Here is a 17526-nt window from a genome sequence, read left to right on the forward strand (position 1 = left end):
ACTGTAAGTGTTAAAGGACATGTGTCAAACTTAAGGCCTGGGGGCCAAATCCAGCCCTTTAGAGCATCAAATTTGACCCTAAAAAGAATTTAAAATGACAGAAAAAACATTCATTATTACCTGACTGCATTCTATATCTAAATTACGTCAAAGAAATCTTAAATTTTCAAAAATGTTGCATTTTTTTCTTACAAAATTAAACATATTTTCCCCAAAATCAAATAAACTTGAAACAGAACATCTTGCAGGGACTGATATGTAATCTATTGCTTGAATATTGTCGTTGCTTTACATACTTTGTCATTTTTATGTAGAATTACAAACTAGGGCAAATTAATGTAATGAAATTGCTAATTTTCCCGCCTAAAATCTGCAGCCAACGTGCAAAATAATAATAATAATAATAATGATAACAATAACAATAATAATAAATCAAATTTGTATAGCACTTTTTTGGACACTCAAACCCAAAAATGAGTTTGACGCCCCTGTGTTAAAAGATACAGAAGTTATTCTACATCTTTTTCACACTTGGTATAAAAAAAAAGTTTTAAAATCACAAAATATCCTATTAAACAAATTTAATTTTATTGTACAATTAATGTTGTTTTGTTTTTTCCTGTAACATTACTACAAAACTTTAACCCACGTGTAGCTAATAATAATAATAATAATGCACAATGAAACGTGTTTGCTGACAGCTTTTGTTTACTGGCTTCTGCGCCTGTGTATGTTTTCTCCGTTACTATGGGCGTTGCTACGATGACGTCGGACGCTGCACTTCCGCGTTCCTGAGCGTAGGGTGTACTTAAACCGAGCTGACGCAACGACCTCATTTGGTCCCAAAACCTACATCTTAAACCATTGTCTTCTGCACCGTCACCTTATTGCATCTTCGTTCTGGTAAGCCTTTGTTAACTATATACTTAGTTTTAAACTCTCGCTATTTCTATGTTTAAAATCACTTTTTTTTTATCCGCACCCTCAGTGATGTAACGCTCCACATTATGTGTGCATTTTGAAATGGTACATGGCGCCCGTGTGTGTGAATTCATTTACAGCTCGCAAAAGTGAAGTTTAGTACCTTGTTGTCACAACTGTTGTTATAACTGCGCTTCTAATGCTTTTTTATGAATGGGACGGTGCATTATAAAGACTTAGGAAGTGGTGTTAGGATGTGTTTTCATCTCTTAGTTGTTGCTAAACTCCAGTTCTCTGTTGGCTGTGTAAAAAAAAAAAAAGACAGTTATGTAACACCGCGCACATTGTGAGAGCTTCACAGACACTAGTCTAAAAGCTCGTCTGTTGCAGCGAGGTGCGTTCACGGAACAGCAGTTAAACGGTAGCTCACCTGTAGTGAGTTATGACTGTAAGCTCTGTCAAAATATCATATATAATTCAAAAATATACACGAGTGCTCACAATAACAGCTTCAGAAGCAGCTCCAACACACATCTACGTGTAGTGATTATGGAAATGTGGATAAAAAAAAGGTAAATAGAAAAAGGAAAACAGATAGAAACCAATGTAAACACTGCACTGGAATCAATGACTTCAAGTTACATTGTATTTTAGGTTATAAATGTTTACTAGATGTGTTTTTTTTTTTTTTTTTTTTTTTAAATGAATGTGCACATTATTTAGTTTATTTGTAATACATGATTGAACACATTCTATGTAATCTACATTCCATCTACAGGTAATCTTTAAGCCAAGGGCTGCAGAATTTAGGTGGAAAAATAGAGTAATTGCAACATTATTATTGTGCAATAGTTGGCACGTCTACATATACATGATATATACAGTACAGTATGTAAAGCACCGATAACATCAAACTACCAAATGACAGCGGTCGCTGCAGGACCTTCATTTTTAAATTCCTTGATTTTGTGACCAATTTTTGTGTCATTTTTAGGAAAATCTTGTGATTCTTTGAGAATTTAGGACAAAATGAGTTTTCCCCCCACAATTTGCATTAAAAAATGGCTGCAGTCATGCCAAAAAAAAAAAAAAAAAAAACCATGGGAAAAATGTGCAAATATTGTGGGTTTCATAATTGAATTTGGAGGTACTGCGATATCTACAACTAAATGATTTGGGAATTTACACAATGATTATTGGTTTTCTTGTAATTTTGACTTTGTCATGCGCTAAACACCCCTTTCACAATCTTATGCTTTGATTCTAAGTATCATCATCACAATTTGCTCAATTTCAACAATGAGACAACCAGATTTACTGAAAGGATTACTACATTAGTATGATTGCCTTGTGGGTACTTTGGACTTGTGCAATTTTCATATTTTCACAGAAAAATAATAACTGGAGAATCTCATATTTGCCACGTGATTACAAAATATGTCAATTTCCCTAATTAGAAAAAAATTGGAACAGTCTTTTACAAAGTATAAGTAGCGATTAATAGTAATAATTGTATTCTTGCACAATAAAAATCAACTAATAATAGATTAAAAAAAGCGGAGTAGATTTTTTTTTTCAAACATCTCCTTTTAAGTAGATTTTAAAATGTCAAGTGATGAAAGAGATAGAAAAAAAATAAAACTGTTGCTTTTCATTGAATTTGTATAAATTGCAAGTGAATAATAACTCCTTCTTTTCACAGCAGTCATCAAAGTTGCATCATTGAAGTGTCTCATTTCCTTTCAGTGAGTATCTTTATATGCTTTTCAAGTACAAACTGTTAATAATCATTCTTTCACTGATCTATTGAAGTCTTAATTCATTTAGTGTTATATATATATTTATATATATATTTTTTTTTTAATGGTGCAGTTCTGCCTCTACAAAGTGGTGTGACTGTGCCCCGTTGTTTTGCATGTGTGGGTAATTCCGAGACAGTCCAGTTTTCTCCCCCCCACGCTCCCAAAAAAAAGTCTGAGGTCTCTAAAATAACAGTCAGCATGTGTGTGCATGCATGTGCAAGATTTTTCATGTATTGGCCTTTTTTCCGCCGCCTATTTTCTCTGGGACGGACTGGTGACCCGTCAAAGGTGCACCCTATCCTTCTGCTTTGGGTACGTTGTGATAAAATGTGGAGCCAGAACAAAATACGCTACGTTATCAGATATAAATGAAGAGATTTGGCATTCTAAAGTTCTTCAGAAAATGAATTTATTTGTAGCACTCTCTTAAATATTTTTGTTCAGCTTTGATGGGGCTAGTTCTTTGTTTGATTTCGGCTATAATTTCATTCAGATGAATTGCTAACTGTTACCTTTCCTATCACGCACACAATTGTGCCCCAAATCATGTGGACTTATATCCAAAGTAGCTCCGACAGGAATAAGGGGGGTTAGAGCAAACTCTTGACCTTGAAACAACATGTGCAGACAAACCAGTGACTGTGTGAGAGATTGTTGTTACTAAGGCAGTACATCACTAGTGGCTAACCCGTCTCATTGGCTTTGGTGGGTACAATTATTTTTGGTTCTATATCATAGATGGTCACACTTCTGTATGTCGTTACAAGGAGATTTGGGCACTATTATGTTATTATTATTGATCTTTTTTTGATCATTTCTTCTTGCTGTGATGAGTCTTTTTGATTCATCACACTCATTTTAGTTCAAGGGCCAAATACGGACCAGTTCCATCACAAGTGGGTTCCAGGTTTTAGGCGGGAAAACAAACAATTTCAACATTAATGTGCACAAGTTTGCACTTCCAGTTATAAATTAGACAAAGTATAAAAGACATCAACAATATCTTCACAATAAGTGACAGATACTGAAATGTCCTTTGAGTTTATTTATTTACAACTGAATTATTTGGTAATTTACCCCAGTGGTTCTCAAACTTTTGTGGCTCAAGTACCCCCTTCTTCTTATTTCTGAATCTTAGCCCCCCCCTTTGTCCGACTACAACATTTTACTTAGAAAACTATTTAAAACCAACTATAGACAACCATAGAGCATAATGATGGAATGAATGTGATAACACATTTTAGAATCTCATTTTGTAAATAAGTGGAAAGAAACGGTATTTTTTGCAGCGGTTCCCAACTTTTTTTGGATCATGACCCCATTTTGATATCAATAATTTCTGGAGACCCCAAAGACATTTTTTTTTCTAGAATTAGTTTTTGATCATGTTTGAGCTCAGAACTTTTTGTTTATTGTTTTTACTGCATTTTAGTTGAACTTGATTTATATTTCACAAAGTATAAGTATAGAAATGCAGTTATTTAAGATTGTTTTAATAAGAAAAGAAAAAAAAAATCTAAAATCGATTTAAATTTTCCAGAAATTTCCGGCGACCCCATTTAAACTCCAAGTGTCCCCACGTGGGGTCCCGACCCCAAGGTTGAAAAACACTGATTTAGTGGCTTCAGAATAAATTTATTCCAATAGTTTTTATCATTTCTGGTCATCTCACGCCTGGGGGGGGACCAAGACTGACACAAGTACCCCCTGTAGTCCCATCACGTACCCCTATTTGAGAAACACTGATTTACACAATGATTCATGTTTTTTCTGTCATTTTCACTTTCTCCTGCGGGCCAAATGGAACACTCTGAAAGGCCGGATTTGGCCCCCGGACCTTGAGTTTGACATGCATTTTTTTTTTTCCTAAAGGCTGTGACATTCTATAACAGTGACACTGTAGGTCAGTTTATCCGTCCTCATTGGCCTGAATGGCAAAGGCCAATGGTGGAATGAGAAATATGGTCGATAGGAGAGGAATGTGTGTAGGTGTCGGTGACTTACACTTCACAGGTTCACTGTTTTCCTCCCCTCCTGAGCCTGTGCCCTTCTGCTGATGCTTCCACAAATGTATGTCAGACAGGGGAAACTATGTGTGTGATCTTTTAAACACGCTGCATTTGTGTCCGAGTGTGGGTGAATGAGCGTGTGTGTGTGTGTGTTGCAGAGGGGTTTAAATACCCCAGCGCCTGCCCGGGCACATCAGTCGGATGGTTTCCGCATAAACTGAACGCTGCAGTGGATTAATGGGGAAGGGCTGGCGAGCCGACAAGCAGCACACGGCCGTCAGGGGCTGGGAGGCTGAACGTGGGCGCACAGGGTTTATTTTAAGTAGAAATGCCTTCCAGTGCATCTCTGGAGAGCTAGGATTGCCAAGCTGTACCTCAGTACACGTAAAAAAAAAAAAAAAAAAACAGCAGACGCAGTGCAGGCAACCAAGCCAACTATGCAACAACTAGGCTCAGTGGCACTAATGCTTTTTTTGTAACTGCTGGAGGTATCACAGCTTTGATATTCTATTTGTAATCCCAGCATATCTTTCCTCGTGGTTTGTAATAACAGTGTAATAACACAGATTTAATGCGTACTGTAGTTAAAACACAAACACAAGATGTAGTATAGCCTTTTAAAGCTTTTTGAAACCAAACATTTGATCAGGTAAATCCATATTGTAGAGGTAAAGTAAGTAAAGTCTATGTATCCATCTCCAACTCCATATCCCACAATGTAATGCGTGAAATTTTTAACCAACGGAGTGTTTACGATGGAGATTAAAGCAGACTTTTAAGCATCGATTTCAACCATTTTACATCTTTTTTTCCAAGCAAACAAAAAGCAAGGGTGTAAGAAAACGTTGATTTGGCGATATTTCACCGTGCGATTGTTTCTATCCAAAAAATATCCAAAACGATTTTTAGAAATCACGTTTTTTAATGAAAAAACATTTAATTTCCCACCCAGTCACGAGGTGTCAGACCTTGTTAAACTAACTCATTCCTCAATGGATTTTAGCTCGGAAGCTTAATAAAACATACTGGCCACTTTTATGAACGTATGTGGTTGTTTTGAAAAAATGAATTTTGATGGTTTAAGTAATACCACTTGTTTTTGATACTGGTACTTGAATTAGTTAGTTACCATTTACTTTTTCTCTCAAGTTTAAAAAATAATGAAATAAAATGTATTTCATACCATTTTGTACTCGTAAAGGTGAAATTTATCATATTGTTTAGTATAAGTATATCTCGTATTGTAAGTTTAAGGACAAAGTATGAAATCGTATCAAAGTGAGACCCACATGTTGCATAAGAAGCGAGATTGCTTCAACAGGTTCCATTATATCTAACTTTCTGGACCCAGTAGGACAATATTTCATTGTCAGCGCTTGCGCATGACTAGCTTTGGTTTTGTTGTTGACACAAGCTCCATACATCAGAAAAGACTCGAGTCTGCATTTTACATTTTGATTCATTTAATCCTCGTCTGAGCCAAGCCAACCCTCTTACTCTCCGTCTAATCTGGACTTTAAAACATGAGGAGAAGTAGTGACATTAAAATAATTCAACCGGGACCACCCAGATGCAGAATATGGAGTGCGTGACTGTTTGAATGGCACAAAGCAGACCGAGCAGGAACCGAGCCAAGAAACACATAGCGTTCTTTGAATGAAGGCAGCCACAGTGTTTCCTGCTTTGTGCGTATATATCTGCAGGTGCTTTGTGTTTGGGTTTGTCTGAAACATTTCACATTTTCAAACTGACGCCTGGGATACAAAAAAATAGGCAATTTTATCTTTAACATTCGATAACCTCTGCATGCACTTTACACTAGAAATATTTAGACTTAGAAGAGAAACTTTTGTCATAGAGTCCTCTCATTGGCTGCAAGGTTAAAACATTTCTAAGTGTGTTTAACTGCTTTGGCCAGAGAACATCCCCAAGCATATTAGATTTGACAAGTCCCTCCTCTCTCTGTTCTTCAAAGATCAGTCTGTTACATTCTCGTTTCTGTTGAGAAACAACATTCATACTTTCATATGCAACCCTAAAAGTCGTGGGTCAAAACTTCCACAGTGATGATCAGAGCGGCAATGTTATTGCTGTCATGTCTGTGTCTCCTCTACTCTCTGTGCCGTGTCTTGTCCCTCCAACGAAAACATCATCAGGAGTCACAGGAATGCTGATACTGTATATTTGGACGGCGCTTTCCTGAAGGAGAGTCGGTGCTAAATTCCCCTGTTTTCCTCGGAGGATTGCGAAAGGCTGTAACTCAACACACGGGCTGACTGAGCGCAGGCAGTAATGATGATCACTGAGACCTTGGCTTGGAAACCGAGAGTGTGTCTTGGCCATGGACTCAGCGCTCATTGCTCACTTTAAGAGACGGTGTGGAGTTCAGTTCAAGCTGCAGGAGCTGTTTAAGTTTTGGAAGGCGGATGTTTTATCAGGTCCACTATCTTTAGGAGTGAAGGCTAACAAGTATTGTACTAAAAACAGGACTAGCCACTTCTTAATGATTGAATGTCTAGAAAGTGAATAAAACACTTTGCAGATGCACTGATAAAAGAAGCAGTATATAATGGTAATGAGCAGCCTTTTGAATCCATCCCCCCCTCTTTCAAACAGTGTCCATCATCTCTTTAAGCAGAGTGAATAACAGGGCCTCCAGTCCTGCTGCTGGCTGTGGGTAAGAGGCTGAATTCCTCTGCAAAGCTAATTGCCCTCAGGAAGTGGACACATTAGGTTGAGCTGCAGACAGATGCAGTATATAAGCGAGGAAAGCGGCAAATTGTCCAAATACCTCGGACACAGTGCCTGCACATGTAGGAGTCCTTTAATTATTTAGAAAAAATATTTTTTTTTCCTTCAAGTAAATACAATACGCTCCCGTACAGATCCCGTAACCTGTCCATTACATTTGTTCTTCCCCACCCTTTGGTTTGGCCATTCTCTCAGCTGGTTGACTGCCAGGCTGTGTAGGTAGGTGTAGGTGTCTTTTCGTCTCTTGTGAGCCCAAAAAAAGCTGTGGCAATGGCATTCTTGCTCCACTGCAAAAGTACAGTACAAGCATTGCATCATCTGGTGCCGACCACTAATCCTCATCTGCAGACTGCAGTTGACAGCAGAGCAAAAGGAGAGAAAAATATCCTTCATCTGAGAAATGTAAATCAGCAGTGATGTGGGGCTTTTGCCAAGTGCAGATTTTCCCAGTGTTTCCAAAATACATCTTTTAATGAAGAAACAACTTTCGCTAAGAAACTTGGATGGAAGATGCAGAGCATCAGGTCAGACAGTATGGCTCAGTTACACTGAGACTTAATGTCTAGTCTAGTTCACATATTAATAAATATTAAGATATTGAAATCTGATAACCGACCGCGACTCCCTGGCCAGCTTAAGAAAATTGACCCTATTTTGGCTTTAGAACCTGATATGCAGTTTAACCCTAATAACCCTTTCCAAGCTGCAGCCCATTTGAATTCCACCTTCTCAATTCCATTGGTCATTGATCAACAACGGTGGAGTGTGTAAGACACCCAACCCAGTTCAGTATTTAAGTTACAAATTGAGATCTTCCACTCATGTCGGCTTAATAATTCGGTAAATCAAGCCAAGGTGCAGGAGCTCAGTCACAGCTGTTCATACAGAGCGGCTTTGAGACTGCTTCTACATCTTCCACTACACCTCTCCTGGGAGAAAAGAGATTTTTGTCTGGGAGATCTTTTTTCACCAACTTGTTCCATTGGTCTCCAGAAAAAACAACAGGGTCCTGCCAAGTGCTGTGTAAATGAGAGTATACATACAGGGGAGAGGGAGGAAGTCCAGGTTTTATAATAAAATGCCTCGTGAAACACTGGCAGTACACAGGAACAGGAGAACTGAGATCAACTGAATAATCAGGCAGTTTGTCCACCTTGACATGTTTGAGCCCCTGTTGAAGCACTACACATGCTGTCATTGTTTCCACTACTACTCAGTTTTTGCTTTGGTACTCGAACCGATTGTTGTTCTCAAGAACACACAATCAGAGAACATGACTTGCATGAGACCAAGTCAAGACCAAGATTTTTTGGGGTCAAGACCAAGTCAAAAACTATGACAAGGTACATAAGTTAGAGCATTCTCTTTACTTTTAGTTTTCTTTTAAATAGATTTGTTAGACAATAACAAGGTGTCTGCAACTCTTTCAAAGCACAAGAAGCAAAAATCTCAAATCTTGACAAATTTGTTCAACTAAATTATTGTGAAAATGAATAAATCCTCATATGTGTTTAAAAGCTGCTAATATTTTAAATATCTAAAAAGGTGTGTTTTTTGTGAAGTGAATGAGGCCTAAAGTAAAAGTTCGGAGGTATTTCTGACTAGAAATAAGATTGACTGATATCGGAGTTCTTGCAAGTGTTTGACACATACGGCAATCAGTAAGCTAATGCTAAATATTTAAATTACAACATGAACTAATCAGGAACAGTTCCAAGTGCTTTCCCTTATTCTCACATTAAATAGCAGATCAGTACTGGTCTCGACTGGTCCCTTGACTCATAATGCCTAGTCTGGCTATTCCAAGACAAGACCAAGAGTACTACAACATTTCTAAAACCCTTTTCTAAAAATGTGTAACTTCACTCAGAAGCTGTCAATCATAAAGTTTTATTCTGGGAGCTTTTGCACTAATTAAGGATGGGACTCTTTCAATACTATGTTATTGAACTGGAAATAGTACTGGCGGAAAATATTATACATTAAATTATTATACTCTGCCTCAATAGTTATAAGTACATTACGACTCTTTTGCCACGATGACTAATCTCTGTACAACTTGGAAAGCTCTGATGACACTGAGTGCATCTGAATCTATCTTCCTCATTATGTGTTGCTGAACTTGGAATATGTTACATAAATTAAATTGAAACTGGGATAGGGTATATTGGGTGGATTATGTCTACTGGTGCGTGGAAGCTACCTGTTTTGCATTGTTTCAATTTTTTTGCTCCAACAGATTTTATTGTGAAAGCGAGATGCCTGTATTGGCAGAATAAACAAAAGCAAGTTTTGTGCTTCAGTTTGAATTGTGGCTAAATTTGATCTCTTTGTACGACAGTAAACTCCACTAATCCAACTGTAAAACACTTGAGAACCAGCCCATAAACTGGGTGGAGCACATCAGAATAGAGTTGCATAAGCTTGTTTTTTTTCATTCCTGCAGCCTTTATGCGCTCTGTATTAGTTGGGCTTGTTAGTTGTGCGTTATAAGAAGCTGTTATAACTTCTGTCTGATCATCCACCACCAGCAAAGTCAGCTGTTTGTTCAATGCTTCAACAATGCATGTCTTTGTTGGGTCCATATGAGAGGGGGTTTGTTCAGTTTGTAGCTCCGCGTTTGGGAGGCAAACTGGAACGTTTCACTGATATCTGTCTGCCTTAAACCCTTCAGAGCTGTGGGATTGGTCTGCTCTCACCATGACAGATATATTGAAGTAACATTAGCTGTTAACACATTGTGTCAGATGTTTATGAAGTTACTGGTGGCGCTCGGATGCCAGGGATGGGCAAAAAAAAAAAATGTATTTGGCCGTCAGAAGCTTTCAAACTTTCTGACTTACAGTAATGAGAAAGACGCCTTAATTCTCCAACCACTTCCTTTGTGCCTGTGCAGCGTCTCCTCTTTCTCCTCCCTGACCCCATTCCTCCATGATTACATGAAAAAAGTTCTGTGGTCAAACCCTCGCATCAACCCTAAATTGTTGAAAGAGGGTGGTGGTGGAATGTGAATCCACCTCACATTAAAAACTACAGTTAAGACTTAAAACAAGCATCAGCATTTGTGTAAATTCCAATTGCATGTGAGATTCTAGAGATGATTTTTTCGTTTTTATGCCCACTGCCGAGCAGGAAGACAAACACAGCTGTCAAAGTTGTCCTCATTTCGAATGCATGCTTGGAAACTCCAACCTGTATTTAAAAGAGATTTGATGATAACAGATGACAGCATGTCAATTCCAACACTGTTATGAGGAGAAATGGTGCAGAAAGATAGCAGAGATGGCCCTACACACTGCTTTGATCTACTGTAAAAAAGGGCTTTTCTGGATTTCTATTACGGTACCTATGGTACTGGCACCAGTCACCACACATGCTCCATGTAACATCCATTGAGCAGATAGCACTAGTTCTTGGCAGTATATCCATATGGAAGATGCATCAAGTTTTCTATTATAGCAATATAGAAAATTACAATATCGCCTCTATGAATTTATTTTTATTTTATAGCTCATTTTGTACTAAAATACACGTTTTAGGAGTCGCTGCTTTTGATACTTCTCAGAACAGCATGAAAAGCACAGTTAGATGAATTTCTGAGTGCGTCCTAATCCAGAAATACTACAGCATTCTGGGTCCTACAGGAGAAAAAACACATTTGATAATCTTCTCATTAACAATACTCATGTTCAAAAGGGGTAAATAGAAGTGTAAAACTTTTCTAGTTACAGCCGATCACATTAATTGCATAAAATGCAAAATATCGGCCGATCCGATCTGTGTAAAGCCAAATCAGGGTTATTATTATATATTTTATTATTCCTCTTATCTCTGTGAATCAGGCTCAGATTGACCTGAGACTTTCAACATGGCTGCTGCTTGGTTCAAAGGTGTGCAACGTTGGATTTGTTTGGACTGCAATGATACCGTTAATTACTTTATTTTATCACCAACAGTGACTATTAAGACACACAACTAATATTAAGGCTATGTGTTTATGATAGGACAACCCTGACCGTCCGCTCTCTTCTTCTTTCCTTTCCTCCCCCACAGCGGCGGTGGTGGCCGGGTCGGACATGATGCCGGGACAGATACCTGACCCTGCACTAACAGCAGGCTCCCTGCCCGGCCTGGGCCCGCTGGCGGGCATCTCGGCCACCACTCTCACGGATCAACTCAAGCTGGCCGACTTTCGCCAGCTAGGCACAATGTTGTCTCCGCTACACTTCTTAGGGAGGCTGGGCAAGAGGCCACTCATCATCAAGACGGAGGTAAGAAAGAGGGGAGCAGATGTCATTTCAGGTCATTCACATCAGCTACTGTTAGTCAGAGAGTTCATTGCTCCTAATTAAAGCAGATTTAGCTTTCTAGTGCTTACTTTGGACATAGGTGTTGAATATTCTTCAAGACAAGATGGTATTTCTGAAAAATAGTCGTACTATTTAGTTTTAGTGACTAGCTTGACACAGCAACCAAATTCCTTTTCTTATAGAAGTTATATCAGTGTCTGTTGTTTACATTGTGTTGTAATGACAGATGGATGAAGATGAAGAAAGAAGGAAACGTCGACGAGAGAAAAACAAAGTGGCAGCTGCGCGATGCCGCAACAAGAAGAAAGAACGGACCGACTTCCTTCAGCGGGTGAGCTGATGACAAATCACTGCAGTTAATAATCACAGCCCAGAAAGCATGACAAGTGTTAACCTTAACATCCAAGTCATGTTTCAACCATTCAGATCCACACCTCATTACAAATTATAAGGAGTTTTCTGTAGTTTACCGTTTGCATTCCTGTGGCTGCTGAGAAATGCACGTAAAATTATTACTGTATATATTTATCCTTGATTTAAACTACTACAAGATCAATTAAAACAAATTGTGTTCTCAGGGTTTGTCTTTCATCAAGTACATTAACTTTAAATCAGAGGTTCTTAACTCCAAAACAGTGTGAAAAGGATAACCTTTACTCATCCCACAAAGGGGAAATGTGCAGTTTCAGCAGCAGATTAATAGGAATTTTGTCAATTCATTTTGTCAACTTAAACTAAAACTTTCCGTCAATCATACTTCATTCTGTGACTAAATTGGGACGAGAATGTAATTTAAATTAGTACTTTTTTTTTTTTTTTTTTTTTACAAAATAATTACAGTTCATTATCAACTGATGAGTTACAACGTGATGAAAAAGATGACACTGGATGGCCGAACAATCTGTATTACAACCATCCTCAATGCCTTCCTTTTTAACCAATCAAAATCCTTTAATTTAAACTCATGGATGGAGCTTTTTCCATGCAGGTTTTAAGTCGTTTGTTAAACATATAGAAGATAAACAAGAACTTTTGAAGTCCATGATTATGTATTACACTTTTTCTCCAGTTTTCCAAGAGTAAGATGGCACATTCTAAGTGCATGAGTGTCCATAAAAGCACTATATAAACCCAATGCATTTTTATTATTTAAACACTTAGTTACTAAGTGCGTCTGTGTGTTCCTCAAATATCCTGCGGTTCAGGGACAGACAGAGCTGAGACTTTAAACATGGCTGCAGCTTGGTTCAAAGGTGTGCAACGTCAGATTTGTTTGGACTGCCATGATACCGTTCATAAATTAGTTGATAAAATTGTCCACCGGGAGCTTTGCAGAACAGCTCATTGTTAACAGGTAGTCATGGGATAAGTTGAAAGCTGCGTAGAATCTACAGGAGTGACTACACAAAGGGCTTTTAAGAACGTCTAAAGTGAGTCTAATATCCTTAAAAAAACACCCCGTAAATATTGACCAGCAGGTGTCCTCTGTGAGTAACGTTTGTAACTAAGGGGAGTAATAATAATAATGAAAAGTAATAAAATAAAAATAGGCTTTCACTATATATATGCTAACAACAAAAAACCCAAAATAAATGAATAAAAAAAACTTGCAAAACCTAAGTAACTCTGCCAGAGTGTCTCTTTTGGATCACTTTGCCGGACCCAAGCCTGGATAAAGGAGGACTGTTGGATGTTTTAGCTAGCAATTCCACCCCACATAACAGTCTTTTAATTAAATTTGATATTCTAATATTTAACAATAGAGGACACAATTGATTTATATAATGTGGGTCTAAAGCATCAAATTCATAAAGTAACTCGACAAACAGTAGGGTCTTTAACCTGCTGTCTGCGAAGTGTCTTGTGATAACACGTCTTATGAATTGGCGCTATATTAATAAAGATCGATTGATTAGTAAAGCTATTTTCAGACGTAATGACCTCTTTCAATATGTTTTTTAGTAGAAGCTTTGGAGTTTCGGAGCGCTCCTCCAGGATGCTATGCTGCTCAGAGTGATACCTGTTTGCTGTTGTGATGCGCGGCCTTGTTTTCGTGCACAGTTTACGCACGCGCATTCAATTTGATTGACAGTCTCCGCTACAGGAAGTCAAAGCCTATTGGATGGGCGATCGTGGCGCGAGTTGCATTTTGTATACGAGTCCATAGGACGAAGGCGGGACTTATATACATTGACGTATATGAATAATGGCAGTAGACCATAGTAAAAACTAGTTAAGTATTTTTTTTGCATTTCAAAAGAATTATATATAAACAGATTTCTCAGAAACTGCAGATATCAGTTTTAAGTACAAGTTAAATTACTGATTTAGAAATGTACTCAATAAAGTACAATACCCATAAAAGCAACTCACAGTAACGTGACTACTTTTAATCCGTTACTTTCACCTCTACTAATCAATAATTCTGCATTTGTATTCAGGAATCGGAGCGTCTAGAGATGGTGAACTCTGATCTGAAGGCCCAGATCGAGGAGCTCCGTATGGAGCGTCAGCAGCTAATGGTGATGCTAAACCTCCATCGACCCACCTGCATCGTGAGGACGGATAGCGTGAAAACCCCCGAGAGCGAGGCCAACCCCCTGTTAGAGCAGCTGTCCACTGAAACCAAGTGAAACGTGGGACACAGAGACTCTACACGTCTGAACGACGTTTGTATTCAAGCACTAGAGCTCCGAGCTGGACACTTTTGGAGACTCTGTCCACAGACACGAGGTTGAGGGGCTCCCTCAGCACTGCTACATGAGTGGGCTCTGTCGATTGGTTGGCTGAACAGGCCCCGGTACACCTGTGACACCCATCGTGCCTATAGCGGTTACTCCTACCATCTCCAACAAAGGGACCAAGGGAAACGGCGCTGAGGAAACACACTGATATCAACATGGTGCTCTGTTTAAAAAGCCCGTTAGATGTATGAGTAGCTTTAGCGTTCCGTTGGTTTCCTTGGTGGTATGCTAGTTTTTAGGATACAATTCTAGATACAAGCCGAGAAGAGTGTGTTTTTTTTCTTTTATAATGTTGATTTCCATAGCCTGCCTTGACGATGGCAGTTGCCGGTTGATCCGATTCGTGGTGACGCTGGCGTCATGAAAAGCACATATACACAAAAATGTTTACACCCATATTTTCTGGACATGTAGGTCCATTATTGTACTTGTTTTTTTACCGCTTTGTATACATAAACATATATAAAATGCTCATCGATCACTTGAAGTGATTTGTATTTCCAGTCTCTGCCAGTCTGACGTGCTGGGCTGTCAAACAGCTGTTTAAAAAACAAAACAAAAACCAGTTGTAGAGTTTCAATGTCTCTCCTGCACATTCGTACTTGTATGAACTCTCACACCATCACCAGATTACATTTTATTTTCAAACTGAGCAAATTTCAGGTTTTTACAGTTTTAACCGACACGCCAGGTGTCACGTTGCTCCAGTGAAATAAAATGGTTAATCATTGTATTTGTTCCTCTAATTCCTGACACTGCAATGATCAAATGTCAGACATTATGCAATCTTATTTCCTTGAACTGAGATGCCTTACTTAAGTCCAGCCACTGTTTTGATTTTACGCAACTCTGAAGGGGCCATGCTGCATTTCAGTTCTCCTTGGTTTCACTGCTCCTTTTGAGGTTTTTACTACTTCTGTTTTTTTTAATGCACGGGTGTCAAACTCATTTTAGTTCAAGGGCCAAATATGGACCAGTTTGATCACAAGTGGGTCACAGGTTTTAGGCGGGAAAACAAACGACAATAATTCCAGTTGTAAATTAGACAAAGTATGAAAGGCATCAACAATATCTAAACAATAAGTGACATATACTTGGATGTCTGTCACTTAAATTTTTTTGAAATTTTTTTTGGAAAATTTACGACTGAAATATTTGGTAAGTTACAAAATGATTTTCTCTGTCATTTTCACTTTCTAATTCAAGCTAAACCAGGTGCTGTGAAGGGTGGGATTTGGCCCCCGGGCCTTGAGTTTAACACGTTTTATTGCCATCCAGAAATGTACTTTATTAGTTTCTTATTTTGACAACTGCACTACAGTGCAAAACAGGTTTTTATTAACATTAATGAAGAGATTTTATATATATATATATTTTAGCAATAAAGTTCTAGTTTGATTGAAGGTGAAACATTAAATTGAATAACAATACTGATGGCCAATTTAATCATCTGCAAGTGTGCCTTTCAAAACAAAGGGGCGTGGCTTCAGAGGGACATTACAGGAAATTGGGTCGGTAGTACGTGTGTAATTTGAGATTTAGTGATGAGGATGTATTACAAATTAACAGCATTTGCAATATGACGTACATAGTATCATCAGCTCCGGTTCAAGCAACAGTTCCAACTTCATTAGGAAAATACCACACCAACCTAAACAAATGTATAAAATATTAGAAAACTGCTCTGCAGCAAATTAAATTATTTTTTGATATATATATTTTGATATGTACTAAGTAGGAAACAGTAGGGATACTTTTTTTTATATTGCATATTTACAGCTGATATTTTATATCATAATCGAGTAAACTTATTTGGATTTTAAAACACTGCTCCTGATTGAGGCACAAGTGTTGTCATAACAACTGTTGCCATAACGACAAGTCCTTTGTTTTCAACAAGTAAATCATGTTGACTGCGAGTTTGTGGTCAACAGCTCCATCTTGTGATTGCTTTTATGTACTTTGTCCTATTAAACAAAACATAAAATTCACCACATTTAAAGCATTAAACTTGAGAAAACTAAATATTAGTTGTTAATTTTTTAGATGAATGTCCAAAACAGAAGTTTAGCGACTTTCCAGGAAACATTTTATTATTGTTATTGAATTATTACCTGAGGAGACATGGAGGAGCTGAGTCAGCATAACATGAGTCAGCAAAACTGGACCTGATGGAGAAGTGAGACAAAAAAAACCAAACATGTCAACATGTGGGAACCTACATCTATATCTTCCTCGGTGACAAACAACGGAAACAACAGCTCATCCAAATCACAAACACTTTAATATTACTAAATTATTTAATATGTACTTAAATAACTGTCACAGTAATGATACTGTATCTCATTTAATCCTTTGTCTATACATTTCCAAAATTCTCATTTTACTAAGGATCAGATGTGTGAAGAGTACTGATGTATCCTACTCAAGTAGAAGTACTGTTACTTTATTGATATTGTACTCAAGTACAAACAAGTAATAAATAAAATACTCAAAGTAGCTCAATTAAATAGTACTCAAAGTAATAAATATGGCCACGGTTCCCTTCCATACAGTAAACATCTTACCAAATTTTGCAATTTATTTCCACAAAGGCATCTGTATAAAATAAAAGGTTTGTCAAAATGTACATTTTAAAATAATAATATTACCAATGAATTCAAGTATAGCTACATTTATGAACTCTAAAACAGTGCCATATGGGTCACAACATAATAGGTAGAAACTCCAACTTCAACCCAAGAAACTGGCTGATAGTCGCACGTCTAAGAACATAATATGGATTATGTTATATGTGCCTTTTTAAACTGCTGACCTGAGGTCAGTACAGTACTGTGGATTAAGGTACCAATTTAAAAAAAAAAAAAAAAAATGGGTGTAGAAATGTAACAAATTACTTCTTAAGTACAAGTAAAATGACTGATTTATAAATATACTTTTTACATGAAAACGAGTCTGAGTGTTCTTGATTATCATAATTTTTTAACCT

The 17526-nt window shown here is 37.7% G+C and overlaps 1 protein-coding gene across 2 annotated transcripts; it reads left to right on the plus strand.

The window, feature by feature from the left end:
• The first annotated feature begins 788 nt into the window (after positions 1-788).
• jdp2b (Jun dimerization protein 2b) lies at positions 789-15102 on the plus strand. 2 transcript variants are annotated; one of them, XM_028440041.1, is made up of 5 exons: positions 789-903; positions 2624-2666; positions 11537-11754; positions 12020-12124; positions 14235-15102. In XM_028440041.1, exons 3-5 carry the CDS (start codon positions 11560-11562, stop codon positions 14424-14426), a joined length of 492 nt encoding a protein of 163 aa, XP_028295842.1. In that variant the 5' UTR covers positions 789-903; positions 2624-2666; positions 11537-11559; the 3' UTR covers positions 14427-15102. The 2 variants fall into 2 exon arrangements, with proteins under 2 accessions (XP_028295842.1, XP_028295843.1); XM_028440042.1 differs by having other exon boundaries at positions 790-903; positions 2627-2666.
• The last annotated feature ends 2424 nt before the right edge of the window (positions 15103-17526 follow it).

This window comes from Gouania willdenowi, chromosome 24 (assembly GCF_900634775.1).
Source record: "Gouania willdenowi chromosome 24, fGouWil2.1, whole genome shotgun sequence".
NCBI classification, from domain to species: domain Eukaryota; kingdom Metazoa; phylum Chordata; class Actinopteri; order Blenniiformes; family Gobiesocidae; genus Gouania; species Gouania willdenowi.